The 25,976-nt window shown below is 39.8% G+C and overlaps 2 protein-coding genes across 3 annotated transcripts; one reads left to right on the plus strand and one right to left on the minus strand.

The window, feature by feature from the left end:
• Positions 1 to 5,245: 5,245 nt before the first annotated feature.
• ptpn1 (protein tyrosine phosphatase non-receptor type 1) lies at positions 5,246 to 13,124 on the minus strand. Its single transcript, XM_074682260.1, has 10 exons — positions 13,025 to 13,124; positions 12,604 to 12,895; positions 11,896 to 11,986; positions 10,664 to 10,764; positions 9,708 to 9,806; positions 9,469 to 9,606; positions 9,176 to 9,385; positions 8,928 to 9,089; positions 8,662 to 8,822; positions 5,246 to 7,114 (listed from the first exon to the last, which is right to left on the minus strand). The coding sequence occupies exons 2-10, from the start codon at positions 12,658 to 12,660 to the stop codon at positions 6,802 to 6,804; spliced, it is 1,332 nt and encodes a 443-aa protein (XP_074538361.1). The 5' UTR covers positions 12,661 to 12,895; positions 13,025 to 13,124; the 3' UTR covers positions 5,246 to 6,801.
• Positions 13,125 to 13,848: 724 nt separating this feature from the next.
• klhl12 (kelch-like family member 12) lies at positions 13,849 to 25,143 on the plus strand. 2 transcript variants are annotated; one of them, XM_074682309.1, is made up of 13 exons: positions 13,849 to 14,174; positions 14,273 to 14,387; positions 15,095 to 15,321; positions 15,539 to 15,692; positions 16,684 to 16,901; positions 19,184 to 19,333; positions 19,446 to 19,560; positions 19,661 to 19,767; positions 20,827 to 21,022; positions 21,113 to 21,271; positions 22,114 to 22,212; positions 22,299 to 22,485; positions 24,181 to 25,143. In XM_074682309.1, exons 2-13 carry the CDS (start codon positions 14,330 to 14,332, stop codon positions 24,305 to 24,307), a joined length of 1,797 nt encoding a protein of 598 aa, XP_074538410.1. In that variant the 5' UTR covers positions 13,849 to 14,174; positions 14,273 to 14,329; the 3' UTR covers positions 24,308 to 25,143. The 2 variants fall into 2 exon arrangements, with proteins under 2 accessions (XP_074538410.1, XP_074538411.1); XM_074682310.1 differs by lacking the exon at positions 14,273 to 14,387.
• Positions 25,144 to 25,976: the final 833 nt, after the last annotated feature.

The raw sequence follows: 25,976 nt of genomic DNA on the forward strand, positions 1-25,976 counted from the left end.
CTTTTATGGTCTTAACCCCCTTTTTTTTTCTTTTCTTTTTATTTGTTTCTATGTGTTATTTTAACTGATTTTATTTCTTTTATTGATGTTCTTATATGTTATTTTAACTGTGCAGCACTTTGGTAAACAATTTTTTTTTAAAAAAGTGCTAAATAAAGTGGATTGAATTGGATTGGATGTGTAGAAAAACAAAACAGAAGAAAAGAAAGGGTATCACAATAAAACCATGCATTTTTTATTAGTTTAAGTTTGCTTCCATCCCAGTCTTGTATCGACATAGACTAAGATTTATATAAATCTGTTTGAACTGTTAAAGTGATCTGCATGTTTTTGGGGGTTTTTTTACATCACAACCAGGGTCTGGTAAAAAATAACTTGGAGAAAAACATTTAAAGATGAGAAAAAAATCACAAGCACTGTTTGATGTTTTTGTTACTGAAGAATTATTTGAATATTCTAAAATCAGCCATTGGTAAGATCATCAGCTCCTATACATATAATTCAGCTCTTATTTTGCCTGGTGTACTGATGTATTGTGAATTCTGATATTATTTCATCTCAGTTTGACCTGATATGAAGCAGAAATGCTGCACATCACTCATATGAGATAGTTGAAGCTGTAAAGTTTGTTGTTTCAGCTCATCAGGCCCTAAATTGTAACACGTGAATGCAAACATATCATGTGTACCATACAAACAAAGAGAGACAAAATGATGAGGATACACTCCAAATTGTCTTTTCTCCTGTTTTCTTGGGAGTTACTCCTCTCTCTCTCTGTCTTTCAGTCTGTTGAGTCTGGTTCTGTTTCCTCTCCACATTTCAGCTTTTCATACATCACTCACACACTGATGGCAGAGGCTGGGATAGTTTTTTCTCTCTTTTTTTGTTTGTTTTAGTTTTTCATTGGCACTTAAATATCTAAGTGTCTTAGTTTCAATTTATTTTATTATCTGAGCAATTGTTTTTACTTTTTTATCTTCTGGAGGTTAGCATTTTTGGCATTTTAAACAGTAGACTTTGAATTTATGTGCATTATGGACTGTCTGTCTGTGCTGTCTGTTCTCACTGTTGACTGCTCTATTTGCCTTGATTGCCCCTCTGGATATTTTTAAAAATTCAATTAAATTCAGTTAATATCTGAAAAATTTACCTGCAATTGCTATTTTATTTTTAGATGCTTCAACATGTAACTAGATTATTAGTTATGATACATCAACTTAAAGGTTATGTGATTATAGATTTCTCAGAAGAAGCTATGTCATGATGAGAGATCAAATCTGTTAATTAAAAGGTCTGACTCAGACTTTTTTTCTCTCTTTCTTTTCTAAATATTGTATTTTTAACTTATTAAGGGCATCAAAAATCTATTCAGACATCAATCAAAATTTGATGGAACAAATCTTTTATTTTACACTGTTTGTATACAGAAGTCAAAATCTAAAAAAGGAAGAAAAAGACCGAAGAACACTTTGACATTTGGAAACTGCTTATTCATTCTGTTACCGAGAGTTCGATCATGGCACAGAGAGCATTTCAATACGCGGAGGTGAAACATGAACCAACTATTGGTGGAAAATTGTGTAGAAAAAGACTTCTCCTGATGCTGATCTTAGTTTGCAGAAGAAGATGTTTACAGTTATTAACAGGAGGGTAAATTTCAAAACGACAGATGTGCCAAAACCATATGGGTTATAAGGAAACTTAGTACGAACTGAAGAGGCCTGAAGCTTCTGATTGGTGGATTTCAGTCTTGGCTGCTATCTGAACCAAACCAGAGAGAAACAAAAAAGGTTTTTGTAGATGTTAAGAAAGCATTGATTTTTTTTATCAAAGCACAAGTCAACATTTATGTAATTTAGTAAAAGAGAATAATAGCTAAGTAAAAAAAAAGATAAAAACATAATAAAAAATATAGAATTAAACAATAATATTCAAACATTTACTTAAGAAGAGAGCTCAAGTGGATAATCTGAGATTCCTCCCTCTCTCTGTTTCTGCCTCATCACCTCCCCCAGCTTTCAGACGTTTTGAAATAATAAAGACAAGAAGAAACATGGTACACCTGTCGGAGTGCTCCCACTTCCTGGTATGAACTGTATTAGTGCGGTTTGTAGGTGAGTCAGATTTTTATGCAGAGTCACTTGGAAACATCTGACTCCTCAAGTATTTAGGAATTTCCTGATCCTTGCGAAAAGAGGAGACTTACAGTCACAGATTGCTCCACCCACTCTCACAGCTGGCCAGCTATTGGGAAGTTCCAGGTTAATATCTAAACTCCGGCCACATGCTGGGAGAGTCAGCGGGGCAGGGCAGATGGACGTTTTGGTTGATAGTCAGCATTGTTAATTGTTTGGCTGAGTAAGGAGCTCCTGGAGGATGACCTGAGCACTTTAGATGTTTGCTGCTGAAGAAGCTTTTCTCAGTTAAATCTCTAAATTTATCTACACACTTTCAACATGATAAATGACACACTTAGATAAAAGATAAAACTTAAAAAAGAGAAAATTCTTCATGTATTCTAACTCTAACCCAAACAGCATGAGTCAGAAACAGACAGCTTTGGTAACAAAAGGATCGACTGTGGCTTTAAGACGACTTCCGGTCACACCTTGGTTGTAGTTTTCCTACAGTTGAGAGCAGCTTGTACCATCTTGCCTGTTGGACGTCATCAGTGCGCTCGCAGGGAGTGCTATTACTCACACTGTTTGAGTTACATTCCTGTACACAAAGTACGAGCGCCGGCCCCCTGTTTCCCAAACAGGAAGTCCCAGCCAAAAGCTGTTGCCAAATCATCTGTACTACACCAGTGTGGTGGAATTTACAAAAGCAGCTCATGTGTCTCAAGACACGTTCTCTTCCTCCTCTTCGGCCTCACTGTTGTAGTCAAACACACTTTAAACTCCCACTTAACACTTCTTCTGTCTGCGTTTTTACATGTTTGCTTAGAAAGTATTGGAAGTGATTTGAAAGTGAAAACATTTTAACAAAAATGATCCCTTTTTGAGCTTAAAACAATTAACATTCAAATAAATGAGAGCTATATTTGTGACTTGCTTAAAAAAAAAAAAGCCCTCCAGGGTCCAGATCACTGCTCATACCAGTGTAATTGCTGTGCAAAACCAGGTTCGATACAGAAAACAGGAAAGAGTGGGCTGTTAAAAAAGTCGTGGCTTCACATTCTGAGAGAGAAGTAGTCAGCGATCAGAGAGTTTCACAGTCCCACAGAGACACCTTGTGGTGCCATCAAAACACTACACTCTTCTTCTCTAAAGCTAAGTGCTGATGATGGTGAAGACTTTTTAAAGATGCGAGATGTCTGAAAAAAAAGAGCCCTTGCTATTATCAACCTTTTGTACTATACCAAGTCTGCAAGAGCATATCTTCACATCTTTACGTGCTGTAGTGTCTTCTTTTGCGTAAAAGTTTTGCTACAACCCTTATATCTCAAATTGCACTTCATGATGAAATTTTTTCATATGCAGATGACATGGCCTTAGTTGGCCAGATACAGAAATCTGATCCTTCTGGTGAGGCCTCCTATTGTGCCCACACTAAGGCCCTTGAAGCTTGGTGTCTTGAGAGCCAACTTGAATTCAATGTGTCTAAAACAAAAGAGCTATTTTTTCCACACAAAGCAAGAACTGTCAACAGAGCCAGTTTTACTTGGTGGTCAGCTTGCTGAAAATGTAGAAACCTTTTAATATCTTGGGATACTTCTTGGCCGCTTCTCTGAAAACACAGATTTTATTTTGAAAAGATGCTCACAGCCACTTGATCTTCTCAGGAAATTAATCTGTCTAAGAGTCAGTCCACAGATTATACAGCTTGTGTAGTCAACTCACACTGAGAGTATCTTGTCTTTCCAACTTAGTGCTTGGTTTGGTCACTTGAGCTGCTATAAGGGCAAGCTAAACAAAATAGTAAAAATGGCTGGCAAAATTGTGGGACAACCCCGGAGGCCTCTGGTTGATACTTACTGACAGGACGAGAAGGTAAAGCTCAGAGAATCCTGGCAGACAGCTCCATCCTCTTTTATACCAAACACTACCACCATTTTAAATACCACTTAGTGAAAAATCCACAAAAATGACCTTAATACTGTGTTTTCATTCATTAAACTAGATCTTGTTTTACCTCTACTTTCATATTGTGTCTTATATATGTTTTGACGTATGACATTTTTTGTATCTTGGTGCTGTCTGTCTCTTGTGCTGGAGAGCCAAAGTCAACTTTCCACTTGGGTAGACAATGAAGACATATTCTATTCTATTTTGATTAAATGTATGGACTTTATGTCTGGACATGCACCGATCAATTGCTGCAGATTTCCTTAATTTTGGGGGATCGGTGATCAGTAATCAGTGATCAGGGATCAGTGATCAGTGATCAGCCCATCCTTATGTATGAAACTGATCTTGTATACTTCCAGGAAGGTCTGACAGCCAGCCATTGTTGCTTTTTGCTCTGAGACCTAAAACTCAGGACACTTTATTGGTTGTTAAAGTTAAAACATCAAGATTTTATTGTTTCACAGGTATTGTTAAATGATTTCCAATAGAATAAGATTGGAACATTGAAGGTATGCTGTCAGTTATAAAAAATAAAAATTGGTATCGGCCCAAATCAGTATTAGCAGGTCAGGCTTTTTAAAGATCAGTGATCGGTGATCGGCCAGAAAATTGTGATCGGTGCACCCCTACTTATGTCCAGACTTAATAAATAGATTTAAAAAAAAAATAAGTGCAATAGTAAAAAAAATATATATAAATATAGAAAAACCCAGAATTTTTTACCTTTTATACAAAAATTTCAGAGCTGTGTCCCTCAATTGTAAACGTAAAAAATGTGATGACATGTATTCAACATAGGAAGCGTGAACAACCATAGTCTGAATAATGTTTTTTGTTGTTCATGCTCTATAATGGATTTCTGTAAACACTGCTCTGGGTTTGAAAGTGTAACTCCACATATTTTATTTGCAAAAGGAATAATCGATCTATCTTATTTGGTTACAAATCTGCTGCCAATCGAAACTTAATTGAATATCATACAGCTGGCTCTATGCTTGAAGCGTTTCCTTAAGTGATGATGATGTCCTTTTGATGCCTTTTGTAATCAAAATAACAGCTGAGTCATTCTACAGATATCAATCTGTTATAATAAAAAGAAAAACAACAATCCGAGAGTTGATTTTTTTATTATTTAAAAAGAAAAACAACAAAAGTAAATTAAAAAAATACACGTTTTTGAGCTCAGCATAAGTATAGAAAAAACAGGTGAACCTGGTGCAATGGCTGCCCAGGTGCTGAGATTTAATCCCTTGCTAAAGCTGAATTAAAGAAAACAAAAGAAAAACTCAGCACACTGAAACCTGATTTGAAAAAAATATATATTTATATCTAGTAAGAGTTCGTCCCTGTGGAGGACGTTTATACATTCTAAAGAAAGGTACAGCTGTCAGACTCTCCATCGAGTCACCAAGGTAAACTGAATGCTAGCAGCTCAGCTAATCTCTTTTAGGACAAACCTGTTGATCACGAATGCAGCATGCGAAAAAAAACAAATCATAGAAAGTAATATTTCCAGCTCAGGGCCACATCATGAAACAACAGATCATCACTTCGGTTATTTCCATCCCTGTGCTGGTGTTTGGTTTTTGGTTTTGTCGGGTATTCATGTTGAAACTGAGCTCGATGGAGTAAAGGGCGACACCTGAACGAGTGTTTGTATTGCTGGCGAGAAGAGGGTGCTACTTTGTGTCTCATTAAGCTGGCACTCCTGTGTGACCCAACACATGATACAATACATTACAATGCATTAAGGTCATGATACACATCTTTTTGGCCTCCACACGTTTAACCACTGCGCCAAAAAAAGGAAAAGGAAAAAAGTGTGTTGGACAGAAATCTACGTCAGTTTGAGAACGCCAGGTGAGCTATGAACGAGACACACCGCTCCGTCTCTGCACCACTTTGTTTTTTGTTTGTTTCTGTTCCAGAAGCTTCAACACATCTGCTGAAGTGTAAAGGTTATATTCATAATTCCCACAGAGTAAATTTAACTCAACCTTCATTAGAGAGCTCCACTGCATTCCACACACACACACACACACACACACACATTCTGTATCTCGACTGAATGCCCCACACTGACTGCGAGCGAGGGCGGAACAATTGAATCCATGTGTCTCTTGTCCAGAGGGCACGGCCTCACCACCCTCGGACCGTCATGTCATTCATCTTGCGTATGGGTTTCTTATTGATTAATTCTGGAGGAAAACAAACCATTTCTCAAACGTGTCTCCCTTACTGGCATATTTTCAGACAGGCTGGTTGAAAATCTGGCTCCATCGTTTCGTGGTTGTGTAAGCGAAGGAAAGTGAAATCCCAGCAGACGCCTCAGTGAAGGCAGAAATGGAAGAACACATTTTGGAACTAAGAGCGGGGATAGAAAGCATTTTTAAAGAGCTGACAGGCCCTTCATCCTGGTTTAAATGGTTAAACAAACCTCTGATACAGACTCTCTGCCATTACATACTTTCTGTTTAGTCTGTTTTTTAGGTCAGCACACATATTTGGGATGTGACACCTGAAAAAAATAAACAAGGCCCTGAGCGTCCAAGATGACTTCTTGAAAACAGTTACAGAGGGTTAAGTGGCAGATTTCTAACTCCAACCAGCCGACCTCTTGCTCTGCTTTTTGTAAAACAAACGAGTGAAGCTGAAAAGTCCAAACAAGTCTCCGAGTCCACTTTGCGACATCAGTGGGGAGACAGTAACGAGAAGGAGTCAGAGACAGACATCAGTGGAAATAGGCTCGATAACAGACGTAAGCACTGAGAGCCAGCGCCGTGCACAGGCACACGTTGGTTAGTAGAGGGGACCAGGCGTCTGCCACAGGAGGCCTCTCCTCCCTTGGCTGCTCTGCTGCTTCTGGCAACTCCTGATCCCCAGACTGGAGCTGCTGCTGCTGCTGCTGCTGCTGCTGGGGTTTGGTCGTAGCTTTTGAGGTTTGATCTTGGATTCCCACTTCACCGTCGGGCTGGCCTGCACCGTCAGGAGGGGGGTGGGGTGTAGTAATATTCCTCCTTCGCAGATCGGACTCTTGTGAAGACCTGAGAGAGACAGAGTGAAGCTTTTATATCAAAGCTGGGATTTTTAGTTTTAGTTTCTGAGGAAGGATTAAACATAAAGCCTGATTACTATGTTTTTACATGTGAAAAAAAAGTTTCTGTTTTATATTTTCAAAACTTAATCAGAGAAAATGTTAGTTGAAATTGTGACAACTAAGAAGGCAATCATTAGGAACTGGTGTAAGGAGGAATTCTTCGAGAAAATGGATAAATGGAAAACCTACAAGACCCCTCATTGAGACGCCACTGATTCTCTCAAACGTCATTCCAAGCTGCTTAACATAACCAAATAAACGGCTCTGAATCCCAGAAAAATCCAACAACACAAAAACTATGCAAACCATAACTTGCAAAAAGACTATTTGTCAATGTTGAATATACACACTGTGTAGCTGCCAAGATCTGCAAAACTATCTGAAGGGCTAGAACAAAACATGATGAGATGTGGACTGCTTACATTTGCATTTCACAAAAATAACACAAGAATGCAAAACACATTAGCCTTATTTGAAGGTTTGCCCTCACTTGTAGCTGCATTTATATTATAAACTAAGAATGTTCAAAGAAGCAAATTAGCATGAATGAACAGTAAATAGAAGTTTAAAAAAAGATTTTCAAGATTTGAAAACTGTCAAATTTGTGGCTAACATTAGCAGTGCTAGCACCACCAGCCTTTGGTCCTCCTTGCACGTTAACGTTAACATGCCTGAGTTGATCTATTCAAGATCAAAATACTGTCAATGCTACAGGATACCTTCTGTCATCCATGCTTATTTACATCAGGGTAGTCGAGCATTGTTTGCAGTATATATGACAGTGGCCAATACCCAAAGCTACAGCCTCATCTAGTGGCAGGAGGTTGAGTTGCAGCCAAGTCAAACATATGGCAACATTTCAGGCTCATTTTAATAATAACAGACAGTAGTTCTGGTCCTAAGAACTTGGATGTGTATTTGATGCAAAAACTCCCAAACCAGACAGAGTCTGAACTTTTGTAATAATATTAGTTGAATGTCACATCTGCTACCTGTACCTGCACAGCAACTTTAAATTTACTGCGTGATTGGCCAATCTCTAATATAACTACACACCTAACATTTCAACACTTCAGCACTTTAATCAACCTTTTGATTTCTAATTCAAGCATTTAACACTAGTGGAATACTATACTTTTCATTATTCTTGCTTTTCTTTTTTATTTTCTGTCCTATTGTGTTTTTAAGGACACATTTTCTCTCTTTGTAATTGCTCCTCCTGCCTACTGGCCATGAAGGCTAACTGTTCTACTTGTTGTTTCATTGATTTCATTATCTTTTGTTGTTGACATCAACCTGCCGAAGGGACTGAAGATGGATATTAGTTGGCTATAATCTTGCATATTTACATCTATATGTTTATCAATATGTATGGTCCCTGTTTTAATAAACTTAAACTTAAACCTGCTTTCGTTACAAAAACAACCCCAAAAAACTTTTAGCTAACGAATTTATACACCAACACATTTTCAAACACAATATTCCCATCATTACCCCAGTCCGCGGATTTCCATCTGCTGGAAGATCTCATCATACTCGGGGAAAAAGAAGGGCTCAACCTTGCCATTGTGAGGGTCTCTGGGAGGAGGAAGAGGAGGGGGAGGGGTGAACTCTGGAGGATCATCTTCCTCATTTGACAGCTCTTTCCATGACTCCTTAAAAAAAACAAACAAAATACTTTTTAAATATTTGTAAAAACACTTTATATAAATAATTCACAGCCTGCAAGAAGGAACACCAGGTGAGCAGATGTGCCTTACCTGAAGCGATGTGTCTCCTTTGATGTACTTGGCACCTTCAATGACAGCGAGGTAGGAGAAGCGAAGTTGATCTGCAGTCTGAATCAAACCCATTCGATGGCGTCGCATCTCCAGCAGAACATCACGAATACGCACAGAAGATGGGTCCTTACGCCTGGACATCTGCGTGAAACACGAAAAAACACACGTTAGCTTCAGCTTCTTCACTCTTCTCATATGGGATCCCTGAGACACTGATGTCTACGAACCAATAAGAGGCAGGTGTCCACGAGGCAGAATGTCCCAGAGCGTCCAATGCCAGCGCTGCAGTGCACCACCACTGGTCCCTGATCTGAGTTTAGACAACCTGACTCTCGCACCTTGAACAGGAAGTTAAGAAAGGAGGCAGGAGACTCTGGTACCCCAAAGTCAGGCCAGGTGGTGTAGTGAAAATGTAAAATCTCACGAGTCTCTTGAGTCTGTGAAGGAAGATTAGAGAGAATATTATCTGATAGACATTCTCCTTTAACACGCAGAGATCAGAAAAGAAACTCAGACTTACAGACAGGTTTTCTAGCTCCAGCTGCCGCACTGTGTAGTAAGATTTGATGTCTTCTGAGATATGAGTGAGCTTAAAATTGGTATCTTCAAAGATAGCATCTCTCTCCTCTCTGTGTGGCCAGTATTGAGCACATTTTATCTGAAATCAAATGAGAATAGAGAGAGACGGCGGTGTTACTGAAGAAGCATCAACAGGTGCCAACAAAGAAAAAACAGCACGGAGATTAAACCACAGCTTACAGATCCTTTCTCTATGACTCTGTTCAGCATCACTACTCCACGGGTCCTCTGCTCCCACACCATCTCCCAGAAGTGGCCACATGTATTTGGAAGGGGTCCCTGAAAAAGAATAGACAGTTTATTTTTAGTTTGACTCAACAATAACAGAGCACATATTGAAATACCTCCACAAGGCGTCTGATCTGTTATTCTCTGAAAAGATACGTTGGAAGAGACTTGTGTATTGAGTGTCTTCTTCATTCTTCAAAATATTATAGTTGTTTGATTAACATGTTATGAGATAAAAACAGCCAGTAAAAATATCAATACAGTTCTCTGGATCACTTTCATGCTTTGTGTGCAGCAGTGAGAGATCTGTGGACTTGATGTGGCTCATGTTTTCTGTCTCTGCATGGCTGCATAGAAGTTGGAACGAGGAAAGAAGTATGTTTGGATGTTTAGAAGAATTCAGTTGTGTCTGAATATTCCATGGAAAACTGCAGGCCATGTTCATAAACACAAGTTGAATTAGAAAAGCAGAGCGGTCTCATAAGACATCATAATGTAGCTCTAAGCAGCTAACATATCAGTGCTTCTGAATGTACCCATCAGAAATTTGACTTCATTTGTTATCTGTTTATTCACCAGAACCCATTAATGAGTGCCCACATGAGGAGTTATTATCGCAGCCTAATGCAAGATCATCATATTTTATAGGCCCTTCATTTATTGTTTACACACATTTAGCAGTTTATAGGGCACACCTAGCTAAAATAAATGCACTCTAATGCTACAGTCTTGCTATAAACCCAGAATCAATAAATGTTTGGATATTTTCTTTCAGTGTAATCTACTTTTAAAACTTCCAAGTGTGTAATGCTCTGAAAAATACTGCTCAACCTCACAAAAAACAAGGAAGGGTGTTAGTGTAAAGGCCTCTTTCCCAGACGACTGCATTCACACTTCTCCAAGCTTACCTGAGTGAGAATATAGTTCCTCTGTGCCTCCTCTACTGTGATCAGGCTGGCGTTGATGTAGTTGTTTGTACCCAGCTGCAGACATATTCTGCTGTGGTCAACTGAGAGGAAGAGAAAAAGAAGTGTGCGTTGGTTTTTTAGAATGTCATGACACACGGCTAATAATAAAGTCATCAGAGGAATACAGCTGTGAGAACAAATGACAAGTGTGTTTCTTTAAAAAAAAAAAGAGCACAGGTGTGAACTTTGTGCTTAATTACTGAGAAGAACCAAACTTTTCTGGAAAGTTTATTTCAGGTTAAGTGTCGTAAACAGCTCAAGTGAGTTCCGGGTTACTGATTTTCACTTCTTGTTAAAAGTGACAGAGCCATGCTTGAAAGCATATACAGTAACTGTTTGCACTTGCTAGTCTGAAAAATTTGCATAGTTGTAACAGTGTGAGAAAGAGAGGAAACCACACAACCAGCTGTTGGATTGCTACTTTACAGGAAAAGTTCTTTCAAGCAGAAAATGTGCAGTGAGGAGAGAAACTAAGGCAGCATGTTTTAAATCAAAAAGGAAATGTGTCTAATCTCTGCTGAGAAATGATCTGATTTTAACAAGCAGCTCAAACGTTTTGCAGCATTTTATAGACGCCTTTTTATAACAACAGCCAAAGACTGCAAGGACATAATATCCTTTCATCTTTTACTCTTATTGCAATGCTTCCCAACATATTCAGTGGAGTATTTGTGACTGAAATACATTTGCAAATTAGCTTCTGCGCTAACTCTGAGGATTTGCATGCACCCTGACAAACTTGTATGTTACTGGATGTCTTTGTTTTTATGTACTATGTATTACGTTTACAGCCTGCAAATAAAAAATAAATAAAAACAACATCACTTATGATCATGATATTAAAAGGTACTTTTAGTACTCAAATAGGCTGTAGAATATGGTGATAATGTTGCAAGCTTAACCTGCATGCATCATGGAATGCACCTTAAATAGTTCAGTCATGCTGTGCTCTGCCTTAACATAACATTTCTTAGAATAAACATCTGAATGGTTGCATCAGAGCTCAACAGTATATACTTTTATGGCACTAAACAGCTGTGGATGATTCAGTTTTGCTGCATACTGTTATGACTACAAAGCTGGCTGGTTTAGGAATAGGGTATTATCACTCTATGATCACGTTTTAAAAATGTTTTGTTCTGTAAGCTAAAGCAAATAAATGAGACACTCACATGGGCTAACATCTCTGTAACGGTTCCTAGTCTTGTTTTCTGGTGATTTGGCAACCTTGCAAGGTAGGTCACATGACTGCTGGCGAATTTCCTGTGGGAGAATAAACAAATATGTAACATATTATAACTCTGACAAGACATTTAAGCTCCAATACAACATGAATATCACAGGCTTGTCTCCAAGAGTATGTATGCCTAAAGAATCTCCTATTTCTAATAATGCACTATGTGGAAAAACTCATTGTTCTCTTTCTGTGAATATTGTTTGACAAAATGATTAGAAAAAATCAAACTCATGTAAGTGTGTGTGCAAGCTGGGAAACCTGAATAAGCTGTCACAATGTTAAAATATCAGCTGATTCATGCTGGGCTGTGATTAATGGACACTGTGCACGATGCTGCTAGTGAACAATCAAAGTGAATTCTAACAGGCAGAAATAAATGTATCAAGTCTCTGAATGAATAGTTCTCTGTATTAACTGGTATACTAATGTCTCAGATGAGTGATTGATGTGCTGCTTTGGTGAGACCCAGACACAGACATCAATCACCGGATTTGGTCACAGAGCAAACGGAACAGAGACTACACAAGGGTAATAACTGTAAAGGCAGGCACACGGCAGCAGTACACCCACACAACGTACCATAGTTATCATTTAACCTGTAAGTAATCCCACCTACACCTTGATTTTAGTCGAGAGGTCTTACCTGATAAACGGCGCTCCAACTCCCGTTTTCATCGATTTCCCGAAACTCGGCTTCCATTGCTGACAGTCCAGCTGCCACTCCTTTAGCTCCTGTTTCCTTCTCTTGATGTCGGCAACCAAAGCTGCCAAGCTAAAAAAAATCTTACTTTGATAGCGTCCCAGTAACTGTTCTGTTATTCTCAGTACGGGAGCATAGATTTCAGCCCGCGGTGCCTCTCTCTCAGCTCGGCCTGGTGTTAGCGGAAACACGCCGCTGGCTCCTCCTACACGGTGTAGCTGTCGTACCCCTGAGGCTAAAAGAGAGCATAAACGATTATTTGGAGGGTAAAATACTCTACTATGGTTAAGTGGATTAAACGTGGATTTTTGATATTCGTGTCAGGTTAGGATATGGTTTAATTAAATAGGCATATTCACTTTACCATTTCTACAGCAGCTGTGGAGACGGACCAGCGAGAGCGCGCGGAAGGCATCTTGAATCTGGAACGCTGTGCGCATGCCCGGCTCTGGCAGCGTGCACGTACTACGTGTGTGCGTAAACTCAAATCTGACTTTCCGTTCATTAATATGTTGAATTAAATTAAGAGCTGAGGTTAACCAATGGAGTATATGTTCTATTTCACTATATAGCACTTTATATTATTTTTGCCACTTTTTTTTTTTTAATAGTTGGCATGAAGCTTATTGAGTTCCTGTTTTTATACTGTCATGATATATTACTTCTATCTGAATGTTGTATCTGTTTCTACTGTTATGAACTCTGCTCTGACCTACCATGGACGACCATAAACTGTATAATGGGGACCCCAGATGAAAATTAGCCTTATGGCTAACTCTGGCATATATGCACGGATGCTTTAGTTAGTTAGTTATACTTTATTCCAGACCCTTAGGTCCATATAAATAGAATAGAAAATACATTATTTATCCCCGAGGGAATACAAAAGATAGTTAATAATAGTGAATAATAGTAAAAAAATAAAAATAAAAAAAAAGAAGAAGAAGAAGAAAAGAAAAAAAATAAAAAGGAAAATACAATTCATATGTTGACAGCGATTTTTTTTTGCTGAAATGTTCATAAATATTGCACTGTCCCTTTAGATTATTAATAAATAATAATCATATTCCACTTTTGTTCATTCTTATGCTGCTAAGAGGAATTATCGGTTGTGATTTCACTTCAGTTATGTCTGTTTGTTATTTGGTTTGGTTCTAATAAAGTTCTTCGAAAAGCAGAAAAAAACGCTCTTACGTACACTAACGTAATGCTGTGTTTACGTCCTATCTGTGAAGCCTGCTGCTGTTAGTCAACGAATGTATCAGGTCGTGAAACCCATGTCGGTGAGGGTGATGATATGATATTGTTACATTTCAGAGACATTAGCCCTCCGTGAGGTCGTGAATAGTGTGAATAATCTGAGATCAGGATGGATTAGCTGTTGGCTCAGTGGCTTTTCTTCAGGCATTGTGACTGACAACAAGAACTGGGACAAGGGACTTTGTGGCTACTAACGTTAGCTCGCAACGCAACTTAAAGCTAAACGTTTTGAATCAGCCGTACAGCAGCGACAGGTATTATGTAAATTCATGACAAGTTCTTCTGTGTGTGTCGCTTCATGTGTTGTCTTCTTCTGGCCTCCAGCTCACCTCACACTGCTGTGTTTTCCTAGTTGTTGTTGTCTGGCGTTGGCGTTAGCCCTCAGCTGTCGTTGGCTGCTGCTTTGCTAATGTGTAGCTATAGTTATTGCCTCCCAGTGGTGGAAAAAGTGTTCAAATCATTTAACGGTAAGTTACTTTAGCAATACCTCCATGCAAAATACCTCATCAGAAGTGAAAGTGCTGAAATCAGAATTTTACTGAAGTAACAGAAAAGTATTGACACATAGTGGGTATTTTAATGTAAAAGTCATGTTACTTTTAAATGGAAAATCAGATGCTGTGCATATCATCTTATTATGCTGACAGGTAAATGGTATAATTTCGTCTGCTGTAAACAATGTAAATAATTCTATTCAAGCCAGAACATGCATAGGTACATGCACATAGTGCATTCATAAAGTGATTAGACCACCTTCACTTTTGTTATATTGCAGCCTGATGCTAAAATTGTTTTAATAAAGTTGAGAGGATTTGAAAAGAAAAATGCCAAAAAATCTCAGTCCAGGTTTGAAAATCTTGTGGCATCATACCCAAAACGGCTTTAGGCTGATGTTTACAATTGTTGCATTAGGCTGTAACATAACAGAAGTTAATAAAAAGACAGGGTCTGAATTCTTTCTGAATGCATGGTTAACTCCCCATCTTTGTTAGTGCTTCCTAACTTTTCTTCTTTACTATAATCTTTGTCTAAAACTTAAACAAGTCTCCTGTTTACTTACTCCCTTTCTGAACATTTATTTGCACAAAAGCTGTCTAACCTTATGTTTTTACTTAAACAAAGAACAGTATGAACAGGTTATTGATGCAAAGCCTTTCTTTTCTTTCTGTTTTAGATTCCTGGAGTAGTTTGAGATCTTTGAAAGACTCTCAAGGCGCCATGGCTCCCAAGGACATCATGACCAACTCGCATGCAAAATCCATTCTCAACGCAATGAACTCACTCCGCAAGAGCAACACGCTCTGCGATATCACTCTGAGGGTGGAGAACACAGATTTCCCGGCTCATCGTATCGTCTTAGCTGCCTGCAGTGATTACTTTTGTGCTATGTTCACTAGCGAGGTAACGCTCAAATGTTGGAGTAAAAGGAAAAATGGGTTTCTGTTGTCCTTTGTCGCAAGAAAATGTGCAGAAACGAAGCAGAATATGATGCGTTTATTCCATTTTTGGAGCTCTGAGGAAGAGTTTGTTGATTTTTGTGTTACTCTTTGTTGCTGCAGTCCATCAATAATCTGTGTCTTATCAGTCCACCTTATGGATTCCTCTTATGTTTCTGTAGCTTGCAGAGAAGGGGAAATCTTTTGTGGACATCCAGGGGCTGACTGCATCGACGATGGAAATCCTGCTGGACTTTGTCTACACAGAAACAGTGTTAGTCACAGTGGAGAACGTACAAGAGCTGCTTCCTGCTGCGTGCCTGCTGCAGCTCAAAGGTAAGTTGAGGAGTGTCTTAGGGTGAGGGTTTGGGTGATTGCCCTGATTGTGTCATGATTTAAAAAGTGTGTGCATAGGCCAACAGATACCATGGTGAGCACACGTTGACAGAATCTGAAAAAACAGAATTATGTGGCGTCATTAAAGTTTTGATTGAATAAAAATCTCAATGTTTAGGGTCATGAGTAATAGTTGGTATTTTAAGAGAAACTACCAAAAAAAAAGGGTGAGGCCCTGTCGTATCAGAAGCGGATTCAAGCCAAATTAGTTTAACTTTAAAAACTGGTCAAAGAAAAAAACGTCCTTCTTTTTTGTTGTTTGATACCCTGATTATGTAATGATGTGGAAACCAAAAAGTTTAGACTAACATACAGGAGAGGAATCTGTCGTGTTCCTCTGAGAAACGACCATACAATGTGTGTTTTCTCCTGTCTGTACAGATGTGAACATTTCCGAGCGTTAGTTGTGAGAAATCAAACACCTTCTGACTCAAAGTGCGATGTTTGTGAGCGTGGGATGTGGGTTGTATCCCTTTTTTTTTGTAGAGTTTGAGTCAGCACAGTCTGCAAAGACTGTTAGTAATGCTAGCAACAGTAACCAAGACTCATTCTTAATGAGCACACAGTGCTTTAAAAGCTTCAGTGAATTAATTATTCTGAATTTAAGCTTGTCCTTCCATCCTTTTATGCTGTTTACACAAGTCCAAGTCCTGTTAGTTTAATTAACATAATTAGGATTTATTGTTATACGCTGCTGTGAGTGATCCCAGCATTAGTCAGGTATTAAACTTTATTCATTGCTGTGTCAGGAAGAATTATCTCTACTGACACCCCGAGGCACGACATGACACCACTTCAGAAATGAACAACTCCATTTCCTAATCAGCAGCTGTTGAGTGACATGAGGATCCTGTCTCCAGAGATTAATCTCTATTCAAACGATACATGTGTACCAGTGTGTGTGTACAGATGTATGTGTTGTTCTCCTCAGGGGTGAAGAGAGCGTGTTGTGATTTTTTGGAGAGCCAGCTCGATCCCTCAAACTGTTTGGGTATCCGGGACTTCGCTGAAACTCACAACTGCTTGGACTTGATGCAGGCTGCTGAGCTCTTCTCCCAGAAGCATTTTTCTGAGGTGGTTCAGCACGAAGAGTTCATGCTGCTCAGCCAGACTGAAGTGGAGAAGCTCATAAAGTGTGATGAGATCCAGGTAGGGAAGCTGCATGGTGTAGGGACTGGGTATCCTGTGAAATCCTGAAACCTAAATAACATTAATAATAATAAGGGCCGTCACTGTAATGTGTTAATTAGATTAATTAATTACACCGCAAATTAATGGGTTATAAAAATTAAAGCGATTAACTCATTGGCTGCCGGCGCATCTTGGACGATCTTCCAAGACCCAAATAACATTGTTTTCTATGACTGTGTAAACACCAAAACTACCAAAGAAGAGTGGATTCTCATCTTTCATGTCTCTCTTCTTGTTTTTGATCAAAAAACAGACAAAATGTACTTTTTTTTCGATTGTGTTCATCTCAGCTCTCCATCCTTTGACCCCCTCCATGATCTCCGTCGTCTTTTCTCACGACCACACCGCTTATTCTCTCAGGACTACAGTGTCACATCCTCAGTTTGAGCTGCCTGAACTTTTTTGACTTGCGTTATGACTGTCATCTCACATCTTCTCCTTATATCCATGCTGAGCTCTCATCCAAAGAGCGCACAGCTCTCACCCACAGTAGTTGACGAGCATGATTTTGATTGACAAGCTCTGCCAAACCCTGACACCCCCCCCCCCCCCCCCCCCCCCCCCCGTTGAAAAACATAATTTACTTTTTGATGCAGTAAATGGTTGTAATCAGATTTTAAAAAATGTGGATTTACAAATCATTTCTTTTTTCTATTCATCAATTAGTCATGCACTACAATTTTGTAATGTCCTAGAATTCAAATTCTTTATTTGGGGACCTTAAGCAGATATGAGATTAAAATGCCATTAATTAGATTAATTAATTACAAACCCTGTAACTAATTAGATAATTTTTTTTAATCGCCTAACAACACTAATACTACTAATAATAATACTTTTAATAGTAATATATAACATTTTAATTATAAAGCCCTTTTCATCAAGAGATCTCAAAGCGCTACAGCATCATAAAAACAGAAAATAAGAAATTAGAAAAGATAAAAAAGGAGCAATAAAACGGTTAAAAAACAATTAAAAAAAAAACTAAAGACAGTTTCATGTGACAGACAATCTCAGAAGCAGCTGAAAGCTTTGCTAAAAAGAAATGTCTTTCGCCTCTTTTTAAAACAGTCAGTAGATTGTCCAGGTGGGAGAAAAAATTGAAAATCGATAAATCAGGATTTTTTATTTCACTTTCCAATCAAAATTGGGGTGCTTTGTCTTTTTTTTTCAAATTCAAATTCCTCACTTTAGTCCTTGTTTTATAAACTGGATTGGAAAAAAGTTACCTCCAGCAGAGGGTGAAAGGTCTCTCTGATTCCCATGATGTGCATTCTATGGGAAAATATGGCTCCTGATATAGTCTGTAGATGTTATCATCATTATTTAACTTTTTCACATGTTCTGCTGTTAAAAAAACTAAAAATTGCAAAAATTGTAAATATCAAAGAATCGCAATTTTCAAATCGAATTGGCACCCCAAAATTACAATAGAATCAAATCGCGAGAATAGCATATCGTGCCAGCCCTAGTAGATTGTGTTGCTCTTAAGAGTGTCAGGGAGAGTATTCCACAAACTTGGGGCAGCAGGACAGAAATTCCTATCACCCATAGTCCTTAGACTTGGAACTTCATGTCAAAAACATAACGATTAGATTTGGTGTTACGATGCCTTAAAGCGACTTGAACATAGACTGATCCTGACTTTCACAGCTTTCTTAAAATGATTTAAACGCCTCAGAGAGAAGAGAGAAGCGTGTACCAGCCTGCTGTAACCTCAGTCAGCGTGGCCCCCCACCGGCTCCGCTCACTTACGCGGATTTGGGTCTGACAATGAAATTGCAGAGAAGAAAACTTGATTTAAGTTTACCTTTGTGCTCAGGAAATTCCTCATCCCAACCACACGCCTGGCTGTGTGAAAACACAGTTATTATCACACGCAGAGTTATAGATCATCAATTCTCTCCAAGCTTTCTTCCTGTTGTTTTTATTGTTTTTGAAATAATACCAGATCTTACATTTTAATCATAAACATGCATAGTTTCCCCGAAGTAAAAGTATATGTGTTCTTTTTTTAATTTTTACCATGAGAACTTGTGATTTCCAGCGTAAATTAGTCTGAATTTTTGACATCATGTTTTGTAATCCCAAAAGTACATGCAAGGGCAGCACAATTACAAATTCAATCAGCACATTTCTGATTGAAAAAGTGAAATATCTCTAACATCTGTTGTCAGCTGAGTGTTTAATTCATTAATGAAGCTGTATTTCTCCTCACTGTTGGTGTTGTCTGTGTGAAGGTGGACTCGGAGGAGCCTGTGTTTGAGGCCGTGCTAAACTGGGTCAAACACAACCGAAAGGAGAGGGAGCCCTACCTGCCAGACATGCTGGAGTTTGTCCGATTACCACTCCTGACCCCCCGCTACATTACAGATGTTATTGATGCCGAGGTGAGCCAGAAGACACACAGCTAATCACACGCCGTGTTTCCAGCGAAGGATTACGTGTTGACATTTTCATCACTGTTCCCGCAGTAATTAAGCAAGTTTTGACACGTTTCAGCCCCTCATACGGTGTAGCCTGCCATGCCGAGACCTTGTTGACGAAGCCAAGAAATTCCACTTAAGACCCGAGCTGAGGAGTGAGATGCAGGGCCCGCGCACACAAGCCAGATTAGGTGGGTGTTCTTGTTTTTTATTGCAGCAGAGATGTAAGCATGTCTCAGTTTCTGCTCTGTTATCAGCACATACAGTTAAAATGTTTTTATTTCCCTTCAGGTGCCAAAGAAGTCCTGTTGGTTATAGGAGGGTTTGGCAGCCAACAGTCGCCAATAGATATAGTCGAGAAATACGATCCGAAAACACAAGAGTGGAGCTTCCTTCCAGTGAGTATGGATCAGTTTTAAAGGTCCCATATTCTGCTCCTTTTCTGCAGTTTAATACGGATCATTGATGTCTTCATGAAATGGTAGTGACATGTTTGGTCCAAAAAGCCAATAAATCAAGCACAGCAGCATTGTTTCCAGGCTCTCATAGCCCCTCTGTTCAGAACGCTCTGATTTAGTGGGCGTGACCTTCATATGTAAATGAGCCACCGCTGATACTGCTCCACTCTTCAGCGTCACTGTGAGCGGCGCCACGAGCTCCGAGTGCACAATGTTTAGAAAACAGCGAAGCTTGTTTACCGTAACATTACAGGCTAAAACAACAGGCTAACTGCAGCTAAAGTTAGCATCCTGAAGCTAACACAGAGACAGGGGGGACACTGAGGAAAAGCTCTTACATCTGCTCCACAGCACACAGCATTTAAAATACTCACATTTCCAGGGTCCAAGGTTTGTTGGCGTATGGTTGGTAATGCGCCTGGATTCAGGACCAGTATATTTGCTGGCCCTCTGTTGTACTGTCCAAAGTTGGAAAAACAGTCGGCCGTGAAGTGACTAGCACACACATGCACAGTTTTACTGAGTGTAGCTGGCACATTTCCTTGATAAATGAACTCTAGCCACTTAGTCTTGTCTTCTTCCGAGATGGGAAGCTTGTGCATGGAACTATGTGGCTGTTTACAGCCAAAAACAGAGCAGTGATGGCTCTTCAACTTTGGCATTCTCCAAAGAGGAGTGGGTGGGGAGGGGGTTCGGGGGTATCTGCTCCAGTGGACCAATCAGGTCAGACTTGCTCCTGATTGGTCAAAAAAGGGAATCGCTGACGCCGGCAAATCCCGGAAATTCCAAACAGCTGGTTTTAGGTCAGGATTTTACATTCACAAGCACTACTAAGTACAGGTTTTGTCATTAAATATCACATTTTGTGGGCTGGGAGGAAAGCCAAAGACCCACAAATTTCACTAAAAGACTCAATAAAGTGATTTTTGCATAATATGGGACCTTTAAAGTATGGATGTTCATCTGAGTGTGGCTGAAGCAGAGCTTTGTCTTCAACAGAACATTGCGAGAAAAAGACGTTACGTTGCCACAGTCTCACTCCACGATCGAGTTTATGTGATCGGAGGCTACGACGGTCGCTCAAGGCTCAGCTCTGTGGAGTGTTTGGACTACACAGCAGACGAGGACGGAGTGTGGTACACAGTCGCCACTATGAATGTACGACGTGGCCTCGCGGGAGCCACAACACTCGGAGGTAAGTGGTCTTCACGCAGTTTGATTCTTCCGCTGAAACTTAAACACTTACCCTTTAATTTGTTTCCTTCTTGTGTGGTTTTCTCGATAGACATGATTTATGTCGCTGGGGGCTTTGACGGCAGTCGGCGTCACACCAGCATGGAGCGGTATGACCCAAACATTGACCAGTGGAGCATGCTGGGAGATATGCAGACAGCTAGAGAAGGTGCTGGTTTAGTGGTGGCCAGCGGACTCATTTATTGTCTAGGTACGGACACATGATCCTGATCTCTCATTCTGATGATGTAGTTCCTGGAGCCCAAGAAACCAAATGGTTAAAGAAGCTTAAAAGTGACTAAAATGATTTATTAAATGCTAAAACTCTTAACACACCAGTAACGTTTCTTACAACCAAGTACAGATTTATGACGGGCACAAATGTTGAACAATTCTGATGAGAAAACAATGACCCCTCCAACTTAACTTTTCCTACATCACATCAGTCCCGCTGGGTGACTTTTCCTCCTGGGAACAGCCAATATTATACTCTCCAGAACTGAGGAAAATGTTTTCTTTGCGAACCACTTTTCATCTGCTGGATGAGTCAGACCTCAGCCCATTTCTTCAGCTCTGATCCATTTAGGTCTAGTCTTCACCCATCACTCCTTTTTTAAACACTTTGATGGTTGGCTGACTCTGAGAGACTCTCAATTAATAATGAAGGGACTTGAAGACACACTCTAAGATAACAACATTAAAGCTTGAAACAACTCAGAGTGTCTCAGCTCAAACAGTCTGAGACCACGTCAAAAAAAAAAAGCTCTGATGACGCGAGGATAGATAATCGGTTTTTGGATCAAGAGGTTAAACTTTTTGATCATGAAATGTCAAACACAGATTCCTGTGGGAAAGAAGATGGCTTCTAATTCTCATTTTATTCACAGTCTATATTTCAGAATCTGATCACATTCAGTTTACTGTTAATAAAAGAAGTTGCAGATGAGGTGTGAAAATAGAGAACATTTTTGTGTTTTCTTGAAAATCGTCTTGCTGATCATCATAAAATTGTTTCAGCCCCCCACTCATGTTTTCTTTGACGCCTTCTCACAGGTGGATACGACGGACTAAACATCCTGAACTCAGTGGAGCGGTACGACCCACACACAGGCCACTGGACCAGTGTGACCCCAATGGCCACCAAGCGGTCAGGTAGGTGAGAAAACAGAAGTCAAATGTTAAACCTTTGTGTGTGTGAGTTTCTGTGTTTGTCTGAAGCCTTTCTTTGCTGTTTCCAGGAGCTGGCGTGGCATTACTCAATGATCACATCTACGTCGTGGGAGGTTTTGATGGAGTGTCACATCTGGACTCAGTCGAGGTTTACAACATCAGAACAGACTACTGGACCACTGTCGCCAGTATGACCACTCCAAGGTGTTACGTAGGAGCGACAGTTCTCCGAGGACGCTTGTACGCCATCGCTGGGTAAGAGAAGTGTCCTGATTTCCTTTGTTCATGTTTTCATGTCAAGTTGATCCAGGCTCATGCAGAATCTTTGCCCTTGAAATGTCTGTTGTTGAAGCGTGGATTGACCTTGTGGCAGAGATGGGGACTCAAGTTTGCAACTCTAACTCGAGTCACACTCAAGTCGCGCACAGAGACTTTAGACTCGACTCTAACACGTGTTTTGGGACTCGTGAACAATCATCATGTTTTCTTTTTTTGGCGTATTAAGATTAAGGAAACCTTCCTTTTTTTGCGCGGTAACCATGGTAACCACTTTACACATTGGGTGTGTGCCTCGCAGCATTAAGTGGTTTCACTTGTACATCAGATAACGACAATGGCGACTGGTGGCAGACCTGCAGCTGCTGCTGTACCATTTGTCATAACATTTGGTTATAAAAACTGGACAGCACCAACAAAAGGAGAGCTGATTGCAAAGTCTGCAGGATCCGGATCAAAGATACTTGATCCAAATTTTATCAGGCACCTCAAAACTCACCCGGATAGGATCATGTAACAAACAACTAATCAGTACTGATAGTGTTTGCTAATAGATAGGAGTGATAACAATACAGTGAATGCTTTGAATGAATGTCATAGATATAGTTGTGCAGTATTCTTAGTACACCAGGAAGCAGCAGATGGTAAAAACTCAACAGACATATTTTTTGGGATTTGATACTTGACATAGACTCTTGACCTAAGACTTGATACTTGACTTGGACTTGTGACAAAAGACTAAAGACTTAACTTGGACTTGTGACCTAAGAATTAAGACCAAAGACTTGACTCAAACTTGTGACCAAAGACTTGAGACTTGGCTTGGACCTTGACCTAAGACTTGGGACTTGGCTTGGACTTGTGACCAAATACTTGAGGCTTTACTTGGACTTGTGACTAAAGACTTGAGACTTAAATCGAACTTGTGACCAAAGACTTGAGACTTGGCTTGAACTTGTGATCTAAGACTTGAGACTTGGCTTGAACTTGTGATCTAAGACTTGAGACTTGGCTTGACTTGTGATCTAAGACTTGGGACTTGACCTAATCTTGTGACCAAAGTCCAGAGACTTGACTTGGGCTCCTGACCAAAGACTTGTAACCTAAGACTTGAGACTTGTCTTGGAATTGTGACCTAAGACCTGTGACTTGACTTGGACTTGCAACAAAAGACCTGTGAACATCTCTGCCTAGTGGTCTAGGTCGCAGCCCCCACACATATTGCTGGATTTGAATTGAGCCTGTGGTCTGTCTCCCGCATCACTCCCCACTCCCACCTGTCCCCTGCTCTATCCACTGTCCTCCATTGTCTGAATAAAGGCAAAAAGCCAAGAAAAATAACTTAAAAGAAAAATATCTGCTGTTTTTTTTTAAAACTAGAGGTCTATTACTCCCTGCTAACTGTTGGTTTGTTGTTTTGTTTACACTTTTCAGAGCTGTTCTTGGAAAGCCAAGAGACTCTGTCTTTTTTGATCAGTAAATGCTACTAAAACCAATCAATTACCTCAGAAAACCACGTGTTTTCCTCAGAAAATGCTGACTTCAGAGGGCATTAATGCTGACTTTGAAATCAGTTACAAACTTGAATGATACGCTGATTTCACTTGTGTACAGCTCACAACCACAGTGCTGATTGAGGTGGTTAACTCTCGCTTCCTCCGTTTCTCTCCCTAGCTATGACGGGAACTCTCTCCTCAGCAGTATCGAATGTTACGACCCCGTGATTGACTCCTGGGAGGTTGTCACATCAATGGCGACACAGCGGTGTGACGCTGGAGTGTGCGTCCTTCGAGAAAAGTGATGTTTGCCAAGAAGAAGAACCAATAGAGGAACCACAGACAGAAGAACAGGCAGCTAGATTTTGCTGAAATGCCACTAAAACAGAGCCACAGAGGGGGATGTTTGCTCCACAGTATGCAAATAGGTTCTCTCAAATGAAGAGCAGAAGTTTGACACGCCCTCTGCAGGACGGTTCAACCTCAACTTTAAGACTGCAACAGAGATTCAGCTTCACCCCGGTAGATGTCATCTCAAAAGAGGCTTCCACGAGCCCATCATCACATGCATGACTCTCTTCGGTGGTACTTGTTGCTGTCGTTACCTGTGAGATTATTTTTTCAGTTTGTCTTCAAAGTGCAATATATTTCTACTCATCTTGAGGAACGTAAAAGAAGGAGCCCATGTAGACTCCGGTTGCTGCTATTCGCCTTATGACTTTGGCCTACGTTGAACATCCACGCTGCCAACCATTGATGATAGTGACGTTGGCTTATTACGGAGTGTACTCTTTGGCATTTGCAAGGTCATTAATGGGTCAGTAATTCAGCCCTTTTTGTAATTCTTCCTGTAAACTGTGCTTTTAGATTTAAATCACTTTATCATAAAGTTCAATTCTTATTGTTGCTCTCAGAATATATATTTAGAGATAATTATGGTTTTAGAAAAATGACTGAACTGTAACAGTTGATTCTTTGTCCTTCCATCCAGCACAAATGCTAAATCGCAAAGTAGTAAGTTTGAGGTGCATGTGATTTGATTTCACATTTCTCAGCTTATGGATTTGGACATGAATGTTAGGATACGAAGTCATAACATCACTGTTGCCTGGGAAGTGAATAAACACACCAAGAACTGAAACGTTTCAGCTGTGGTCTGTCTGTGAACAAAACACTGAGGTAAGGAATCCACGCTGAGATCCGTTTAGTGTGGCTGCTGCTAGCATGAAGAATGGGGCATCATTTTTCTCCTCTATCTGCTTCGTCTCAAGGTCTCATTCAGAAAACAAATTCCTCTCATGGTATTACAACACAAATACGCCCACAAAGCTCTGCAGCTCTGCACAGTCTGCTTTCATTTTGCCCCCAATCAAAGTCTCATCATCCTTATGGTGCTAAAGGAAATCCACACACATTATATGATAAGCTGCAGGAAGAAGGAAAGTCCTCACCATTCCTGGAGGTGTGCAGTTAACCCTTTGCATGTGCCTTTTGAATCAGAAGATGTCTTTTAGAGGGTGCAAAGGCCATGCAATCCTTTAGTGAACCAGGTTTTGAGTATTTAATCCTTGAGTTCTCAGATAAGTCTCTGATGCCCTGGCAAAAAATGGCTTCAATCAGTCACATCTGTAGAGTTAACGTGTAGAGAATCAGACTTTGTAAAACACACAGTAACACTTAGAAGAACAATCTCAGTGACAAAATCAAGAATCTATTTCACAGCAATCCTAAAGCTACGGAGGAGGATTAGGGCCATTGTTAAAAAATAAATAAATCAGTTTTAAAAAAATCCCAATTTTTGTGTTACTATTTTTTTCTTGAAAAGAAGTCTGAATGCTGACTTTAATCTCAGGAAAAAATGGTAATAAAACAAAAAAAATGAGGTTTTTTTTTCAGTGGCCTTAATCCTTTTCCATATCAAACTTTGCAAATTTTAGATCTAATATAAATGGATAATAAAAATAGGGCCAAGGT

Source organism: Halichoeres trimaculatus, unplaced genomic scaffold, assembly GCF_033239565.1.
Source record: "Halichoeres trimaculatus isolate MK-OKI-2021-1 unplaced genomic scaffold, fHalTri1.1 fHalTri1_scaffold_11, whole genome shotgun sequence".
NCBI classification, from domain to species: Eukaryota; Metazoa; Chordata; class Actinopteri; order Labriformes; family Labridae; genus Halichoeres; species Halichoeres trimaculatus.